Below are 8,636 nucleotides of genomic sequence, written 5' to 3'. Positions count from 1 at the left end.
AATAGATCAGGGGTAATTATGTAAGGTAAACTTGTTTTTGAAATGGAGAAAAAGGTGGGGTTGTGGGCGTTGGCCGTTGAGTTCGTGGTAAGTGGATAGTGCCGCCCTCCTTTAACCGTCACTTTCAAATATTCTCAGAAAGATATACAAATTGGTGAGAAAACCTAGATTCAAGATGACTTGGTTCTTCGTAGTACACATAAATTGTCGGAGATTGATAAAGAAACCAAGGAAGACAGTGAGAAATCAATCTGGGTTTTCAACAAAAATTTGAGAGAGAGAGAGAGAGAGATCCTAGTAATGGAAAAACGCAATAAGGATGATATGGTGATAAGGAAAGGGCCATGGATGGCAGAGGAGGATGAAATACTGAAGGATTATGTGAAGAAGTATGGTCCCAGAGACTGGAGCTCCATTCGATCCAAAGGTCTTTTGCCTAGAACAGGAAAATCTTGTCGGCTGAGATGGGTTAACAAGCTTAAACCTGACTTGAAAACGTAAGCATTACTGATTTCTTCTTTTCATGCTTTTATGTTGAATTCAAAGCATTGTAAGTGTTTGATCAAATGTGTTACTCATGTTCTAGAGTTCTTATTTATTTATTTATTTTTCTTTTTCTTTTTCTTTGTGAGATTTGATGTCTTGTATTATTAAGCTGATCAAGGAAGTTCTGTTGTTAAATTTGCATTTAAAAAAAAAAAAATACAAGAAGTGGTTGCAAATTTTCTGCAGACGAGGAAAGGGTGGTGATTGATCTGCAGGCAAAATTTGGAAACAAATGGGCAAGAATTGCAACATATTTGCCAGGAAGAACAGATAATGATGTGAAGAACTTTTGGAGTACTAGGCAGAAGAGGCTGGGAAGGATCCGACAAGCATCACCTCTACCAAACAAATCACAGAGGAAAATAGAGAAAACTTCTGTTCCTACTGAAGCACATATTTTGGAGGTATGATTGGAAGAACCCTAATTTTCTCTGTTCACTCATCTTTGGATGATTTCTTCATGTGGGTTTGTCTTACAATCTAAGATAGTTAAATAATCCAAACCAATATTGTAAGAACGATACTGATACAATTACTGCTACGGGTTCTTTATTTGACATTAATAAAATTTTGATTGTGATCCTGGTCAGTACCTACCTGCTCTGCATTTAAACTCTTTATTGTGTTCTTGATTACAGGCTCCAAATTTCAGTGTGGTTTCAATGGGGGATGAATCATCGTCGAGCGATCGATCTGGTTCACATCCCAAGGTGGAAAACTTTGATGGAACCAATATGCAACCTATACCAGAAATGGCAAACCCAGACTTTCATCATCTGGAGACAAATCTTCCCCTACTGGATTATATGACTATTGAGCCTATTGAGAAGAAGCCCTTTGACCCCTTACCCCAATTCCCCTTCCCACAACTCCCTGAGGACTCCATGGATATCCCACTCATGCCAGAAGGCCAAGACCTCATAACTGGACTCTCAGATACAAATTTCTTGGGTGCTTTTCCTCAAGGCCTTCATTTCCCAGTTGGAATGCCATATTTTGGGTTTGATGGCACTGGTCCAATTAGTGGAAAGCATGAGAGAGACAATCCTGTGATGCCTGAAAACTGCTTTGATGACTTCCCTGTTGACATGTTTGATTACCTAGAGCAGGTTCCAAGCTCATCAGGGCGGTGATCTGGGTTCTCAGAATAGGCTTACTTGGATGTATACCAGAAAGGCTTCAATTGTGTTCTTTTTCACTCCTTGTGAATGGTTGTTGTGTAGTATGGCTATATTCAATACCCCAGATTCCTCAAATGTACTGTGGAAGTAGTGACCAACTTTTGTAATCTTTTGTGCTTTGTGGACATGCATGGATCTGTGTTCTACGTACCAATGTAAAGTTGCATTTGCAAGGGATAATTTCCAGCGGTCATTCTTCCTTATTTTATTTATTTGGGCTAATGAGGAACCCCTTTAACTTGCCCCATTTTATGGTCTAGGCCGAAGGGCGAACTCTGGTTACATGCAGCCCCACCTAACTCTCATAACAGATCAGTCGTGGGGAGATTGAAATTGGAAACTTATGTTAACACACGACGCCTTTGGACCAGTCAAGCTACACCCAAGGTGTCAACGGTTTATCTCTACTTGGTTAGTAATTACCTTATCAAAAACCAATTTAATATAAGCCTACTCTCGCATAAAAAGACATAAAAATTAGTAAGAAAGACAACCAGCCTTTAACACGTACCTACGCCTACATCCGCCAGTGCAAGAACCAACTATGGGAGTTGCACATGCATCCAACCAGAGGGTAGAGTAGCCTTTTTGCCACCCCTAAGTCTGGGCGTAAGGGAACTTGACCAGTTAAGGTTCTTCTCCTCAAAATTATTTAAAATAAAGCTACTCCAATTTTCTAAATTTTGAATGACAGCTTTTAAAAAAGTTCATAAACAAATTTATCAATGTGGAGTGAGGCTACAAAGATGTGGAAGATTTCGAAAGGGTGTTAATTATTTATTTAATATATGAAAAAAATATTTTCTATCCAGGATCAAGCCGCGTGAGCCAATGCCCTGACCAATAACAACACATGCTTGGGCGTTGACGAGGCGGGGTGCTGTGGTCATTAAGCCTGCACTCCCAGACAGAAAACACACATAAAGCATGTCCCTTTACTATATAAATCAGAACTTGTTTAGTTTAAATGATTAAAACCAAAACAAATTAGTTATTACAAGTTCTCATTTTTCAAACAAAATCAAACCATTTATTAAAGGGTTTCATAATTCCTGTGTAAGCGTTTTGGTTCCATTAGGATAAACAATTTCAGTTTGGTTTTGACACCCTTATCTAAAACCAAGAACTAAACCTTCTTTTGCACTTGATAACCAAAATGAGACATTTTGGTGAACTGCATTTAAATGGTACTGAAAGATAGCAAAGCTCCAAAGGATTCTAATCGTATCCCATGAAGATGATATGGTAATCACCATATCATAGTTTATCAAGACCCATGTGTTTCTTAGGTGACCAACTTGGCATCCAAGAGCCTTGATAAATAGTGTCTGCCTCGGTTGTCTAAGCAAGCATTTTAGTCGTCTAGGACAACATCACCTTGCATCCAAACCTCCTCCAACGCCTTAAGCACCGTTTGATAACATTTCTACTATTTCTGTATCTAGAAATAGCATAAACGGATTTTCACGTTTCCGGAAATAAAAACAAATTTTTTAATATTTGATAAACCTGTTTCGCAAAACGTTTTTTACAGACATAATACCATTAAAACCCCAATAATATCATTCAGTTGGCTCTTTTTAGGTTTAAATAGTTGAAAGATTTATCAGGCACAACCTTTTTTTTTTCTCTCTCAAATTCGTTTCTAGACACGACATAACAAGTCTGACTTGTTTCGTCAAAATCGTTTCTAAAATTATAAAGAGATAAATTTTGATTTATGTTTCTAGAAACAGGTAAAACGGAACAACTTTATCACACACTGTTTTGGTTGTTTCTCCGTTTCTGAGAACAAGAAAACATAGAAATGAAACGTTGTCAAATGATGCCTTAGTTCGCCTACATGCAATGACAACCATGCCTGAACATGCAAGCAAAGCGTTTTTCATATGGCCAAACACCTCTTTAAATATGGAATTAAGTGTATCCAAGTAATCTCACAGCAGTTCCACTTTCATTGATATTGTAAACATCAATGCCGATCCATTTATGGTACACATAAGTAGCCTTGTTTTCTCCTCATTTATCTAATGTACACAAGAGTCCAGAGTACAATCACTACTCTCAGCATACATCACCACCAGGAAAGGAAAAAAACAGTGTATACCTCAACAGCCAACACTAACAATATATTATTATGTTATGCAGGAAATCCTCACTATTGCCAACAAGACATGTACCTCCAAAGGATCAAAGGACTAGAGGGTATCCCAGTCTTAGAAAGGGCAAGAAAATAAATAAAGAACATCTTAAATAGGGTATCTCAGTCTTACATATCCAAAGGACTAGAGGGTATCCCAGTCTTAAATAGGGTAAGAAAAGAAAATGAAGCATAAATCTACTCTCCCCATCATTTTTTTTTCCCTAATATTTTTCCATTTTGTTCCTTTTCTTTTGACTCTTTACCCCACTCCTTCAGTAGGGGTAAGTGGAGGGGAAGGGATTCTATCCATCTTTTACGGGGTGATCACTGAAATGACTACCCCATATCTCCAACTTCCTGTCTCATATCCAAACATATTCAGTATCAACAACGGTTCTAAATGTTCTCAGTTTCTAGCTTGAAAGATTAACTTCAGCACTAGTTGCTCATCATTACTGTTGATGCCATGATATTGGAAAATCCAATACATGCCTCAGACTGCAGCATCAGTTCAAAACAACTTTCTTCTTATCTTTGATCGTCTTCAATTCACTTGTGAGCATCCTCGGGGCAATGGCCATCGACATGAGTTCTTGGAAAAGCAACTTACACGCATAAGGTATGTGAACCTACACAAGATCACAAAAACATGTAGCAAAACCTGTTAAGTAGAACAATAGCTATAATTGAAATGCAGAAGCAGATGAATAAATATCACAACCCTAAAACACTTCCCTTTTATTTGAAAGGTTGGGAGGGGGGTGTGGAGGGGAAACGGTTTTGGAATTTCATACTCCTGAAAGCTGGGGAGGCAGGAATCAATAATTCTATTTTACCTGAACAATGTCAGTCTTGTTCTTGCAACCTCTACACTCAAACGAGTTCTTCTTTAGGTTGGCAATAGCAATCAGCCCGCAACGCTCACAAACATGAACTCTATAGGCATCACTCTGGTCAAACAACCGCTCTTTGAGAAAATGTGCAGCCCCATGAGCAATCATACAATCTCGCTCCATCTCCCCAAATCGGAGACCTCCATCTCGAGACCGTCCTTCAGCAGGCTGCCTTGTGAGAATCTGCACGGGACCACGCCCACGTGAATGGATCTTATCATCCACCATGTGCTTCAGTCTTTGATAGTATGTAGGACCCAGGAATATCATCGCAGTCAGCCTCCGGCCTGTATGACCATTGTACATGGTCTCAAAACCACGCATCTGATACCCACATTTGTGGAGGGCTTTGCTGATATTGTCCACCTGCATATGTCAAAATAAAAAAGATGGCAATTAGCCCATACTAGGTTATTTGAACTGAAGAAATTCCAAATATTTCAACTTAGACTAACAGTCATAAACTGCATAACTGATGTTTAAGATGTACTTCAACTGAGAGGGACTCTGTTAATGCTGTTACTATTTGTATAAACAGATGCCTATATCAGTATGCTGCGTCTGCTCTGGTGTTGGCATCAATAGAATGTCTAATAAGCAAATCGTTTGCAAGTGGAAAGGACTGACCTATGATTAGGATACTGTTCTTCTCAATCAATATGCTAAGCACCCCCCCTCTCTCCTTTTCAGCTGATCCTCGTCAGCAGAACTTTATATAAATTTACATGCAATCTTTTGCTCTAATATGTACAAAATATTTACCTTTCTTATAAGAACTTTAAAAGGTAAGAAGGGATTCTCTAAACTCACAGAAAGGAGCTCAAAAGCCACTCACTGCCCTATCCAGGGAGTAAGTCGCATGGGACCCTTGGCATCGGAATCTCATAAAAATAGGGCGTATAAAAGTAACTATTTTGGGACAGATGACTGTATATTAAGGCTCATTACGCACAGAATCTGAGTAAATCATTTTCGTCAGAAGAAACAGAGAATTCGGTTTGAAGGATATGAAGCTCACAAAAACAAAGTTCAGCATTTTCGTATGAGGCTGACAGAATCTGAGTTTATTATTATCTTCAGAAGGAAAATAGAAAACAGAATTTTCTTTTTGAGGAATTAAATGATCACAAGTATGCCTAAAAAAGTAACATTTGCCAAGATACTAATGACTTACTGTGACATCAGTAAAAGGAGTAGCATCCCCCTCCTTCCCCATGTGAGCTGCAACCTTCCCCATAATGCACTCTATGAGCTGGCCAATTGTCATTCGAGAAGGAATAGCATGTGGGTTCACAATAATATCTGGGGAAATTCCTTCCACAGTCCATGGCATGTCTTCTTGAGTGTATGTCATACCAACTGTTCCCTTCTGACCATGCCGACTGCTGAACTTGTCTCCAATCTGAGGTATACGGACAGACCTCATTCGTACTTTCACAAACCTCAAACCATCAGCATTTGTTGTCAACAGAACCTAAAAAAGTACCCACATGCAGGACATAAGCAAGATGGGACTCAACATTAAGCCAAGCTTAAGTAAATGGAAACAAACAAAAATTTTCTGTGTAATATCTTAGTTTCCCTACAAGTAACACATTGCAACATGGTATTCCCTGAGAGAAAATCCTAATTTGAAAAGATTGACAACTGTACCTGATCTACCATCCCACTTTCACTGTGCCTTAGACTTGTGCTATGATCACGGCGTGTGTACCTTGAAGCTTGCCCTTGAGATTCATCCTGAGCAATTGGAGTTGTCTTTCCAATAATAACATCTTCACCTGAGACCCTTGTGCCCTAATTCCCAAGAATACATTTTTTTTAGATCAAGTCAACTGTTTCTCCAACCACAAATAAACAAATAAACAGGATCAGGATTGGTAGTCATCTTCATATACTCACAGGAGGGGCAAGACCATCATCATCTAATTTATCATAAGATCCATGTCGCATCCCCTGCAAAGAGTGGCTAGAATCAATATAAAATTCGAAAAACAGCAAAGAACAAAGATCATTGCTGTCAATTGCACTGAGCTATGCAGCCAGGAAGTTCCAAAGTTAAGCAAAGACTGCCTATAATGTCGTCAAACTAGCTTCTCACAGCTCATGTTCCAACCAGATAGCTATGATATTTGCCAGGAAGTCACCTAGTTTGATGCTAGATAATAAGTTTATGGAAATAATTATTTACTAAAATCTGTATTAGCGTACAAAATTCTTGAAATAAATAAGATGTTGCGTACCATAATTCCTGACATAGAAAGTTAAAATCTATGGATTCTGGAAAGTCTAGGTCATCCAACCACCTAAGTTCATTTCCCTCCACACTGCTCTCAACAATATTCTCTACAAGTCTAAACAACTAAATTTAGCACTCACCATTGTATTTTCCCTGTTTGGACGCCCAAAATCCTCCTTAACTAATGTTCCCATCTTCTTTTCCTCATCCCTGTAGATGAATATTGTCAATAATATAGAATTTCTCAAGGAGTGTGTGACGAACACAAGGAAATACTGAAATACAGAAGCCACAATAAATGGAGTTACCTGTATGACCGGAAGAACAATGATCGGAAGAATCCCCGGTCAATTGAAGATTGGTTCATGATAACAGAATCTTCTTGGTTATATCCGGAATAGCAAGAGATAGCAACGATAGAATTCTTTCAACATAAAACTTACCATTAGAAATACAGCCACAATTATCAACGGAGAAAAAAAAATAAAATAAAACCGTATGAGAATCAAAAGCTTACAATTCCAGCTGGCAACTGCCTGAAGTGTAAGTGCTCCATGGCACGAGTAGTTACAAGAGGTTTCTGGGGGTAATAGAGCACATAGGCCAGTGTATCCTGTGTGAAAAAGAGATTAATGAGAACAACAGCCAATTATAGAAGATGATGAAGTTACTAAAAAATGGGCAAAAGAAAACAAGAACAAACCATTCGCAATTGGTAATTTGTGACATAAATCCCCATGGCTTGTTTGCCCATTGCCGACTGGTAAGTATTACGAGGGGACTGTCATATGACAAATGGGAGAAAGTGAGGAACAAAGAAGAATGTTGGTGAAGGAACTTCCAATGGAGACAAGTAGCAAGATAAATCAACCTGGTTATGGTCAGGAAATGGAATAATAGATGCACAGACGCCCAAAATCAACGATGGATGGATTTCACAATGAGTATAAGTTTCGGAATAAGCTTCCTCAGGATGGAGCCTTGCAGTTATAAGATCCTGCAGCAAATATTCCATAACAATATCAGAAGAACAGTACCACAATGGATGCATGGAATATAAATACTTGACATGGTCATGGAAACCAACATTATCACTTCTATGTCGAGACAAAAGATAAGCTCCAGCAGTCTGACTCTGCTTTATTAATACTTACATTAATAGTCATGGAAATCATAGTAGTCTCTTCTTCTTCTGTGTCTATATACTCTATGAATCCTTTTGCCACAAGATCATGCCAGCCGCCGTCATCTGGGGATTCCTGTATAGAGGTTCAAATTACAAGTCAATTTCATTTTTGACTTCACACAGAAATGCCAAAAAAAAAAATCAAATTTCAACAGACCCTTTGTTGCAACGACCGGACATCTTTTTTCTTTATAAGTAGCCTTTGATTATCGACAATAAACAAGGGACGGCTACACCGGCCATAATCAGTATAAAGTCGAAGCTCTTTCAAACGAATATCTCGGATAACACCAACTTCAGTATTGACATCAACCTGTAAATGACACAAACAAATTTCAATGCTCAAGTGGCAACAGATCCATTTTACAGAACTGCAAGGAAAACAAAGTTACCACCCAGATGTTGGCCATATCATATTACTGGTATCAACACAGTATTACATTTTTTT

At 38.5% G+C, this 8,636-nt stretch overlaps 2 protein-coding genes across 2 annotated transcripts in view; one reads left to right on the top strand and one right to left on the bottom strand.

The window, feature by feature from the left end:
* Window positions 1-40: 40 nt before the first annotated feature.
* LOC122093909 (transcription factor DUO1) lies at window positions 41-1,907 on the top strand. Its single transcript, XM_042664458.1, has 3 exons — window positions 41-497; window positions 713-950; window positions 1,185-1,907. The coding sequence occupies exons 1-3, from the start codon at window positions 301-303 to the stop codon at window positions 1,677-1,679; spliced, it is 930 nt and encodes a 309-aa protein (XP_042520392.1). The 5' UTR covers window positions 41-300; the 3' UTR covers window positions 1,680-1,907.
* Window positions 1,908-3,831: 1,924 nt separating this feature from the next.
* LOC122093291 (DNA-directed RNA polymerase II subunit RPB2) overlaps window positions 3,832-8,636 on the bottom strand; it is a 7,712-nt gene continuing 2,907 nt past the window's right edge. The window contains exons 10-21 of the mRNA XM_042663577.1: window positions 8,346-8,501; window positions 8,157-8,261; window positions 7,874-7,999; window positions 7,706-7,783; window positions 7,520-7,615; window positions 7,311-7,426; window positions 7,143-7,212; window positions 6,666-6,719; window positions 6,417-6,560; window positions 5,938-6,237; window positions 4,707-5,129; window positions 3,832-4,499 (exon numbers count right to left, since the gene is read on the bottom strand). Of these exons, the coding sequence (XP_042519511.1) occupies window positions 4,377-4,499; window positions 4,707-5,129; window positions 5,938-6,237; window positions 6,417-6,560; window positions 6,666-6,719; window positions 7,143-7,212; window positions 7,311-7,426; window positions 7,520-7,615; window positions 7,706-7,783; window positions 7,874-7,999; window positions 8,157-8,261; window positions 8,346-8,501 (1,791 nt within the window). The 3' untranslated portion in view covers window positions 3,832-4,376. The remainder of the gene's footprint in view (window positions 4,500-4,706; window positions 5,130-5,937; window positions 6,238-6,416; window positions 6,561-6,665; window positions 6,720-7,142; window positions 7,213-7,310; window positions 7,427-7,519; window positions 7,616-7,705; window positions 7,784-7,873; window positions 8,000-8,156; window positions 8,262-8,345; window positions 8,502-8,636) is intronic.

This window comes from Macadamia integrifolia, chromosome 11, assembly GCF_013358625.1.
Source record: "Macadamia integrifolia cultivar HAES 741 chromosome 11, SCU_Mint_v3, whole genome shotgun sequence".
In the NCBI taxonomy this organism is placed as follows: Eukaryota; Viridiplantae; Streptophyta; class Magnoliopsida; order Proteales; family Proteaceae; genus Macadamia; species Macadamia integrifolia.
Note: the sequence above shows the minus strand (reverse complement) of the source record. Positions and strands in the feature narration are given on the sequence as shown.

Coding starts and splice junctions, on each gene's coding strand:
- LOC122093909 (XM_042664458.1), top strand. CDS start 301: ATGGAAAAACGCAATAAGGATGATATGGTGATAAGGAAAGGGCCATGG. Junction 498..712: donor CTTAAACCTGACTTGAAAAC/GTAAGCATTACT, acceptor AAATACAAGAAG/TGGTTGCAAATTTTCTGCAG. Junction 951..1,184: donor CTGAAGCACATATTTTGGAG/GTATGATTGGAA, acceptor TCTTGATTACAG/GCTCCAAATTTCAGTGTGGT.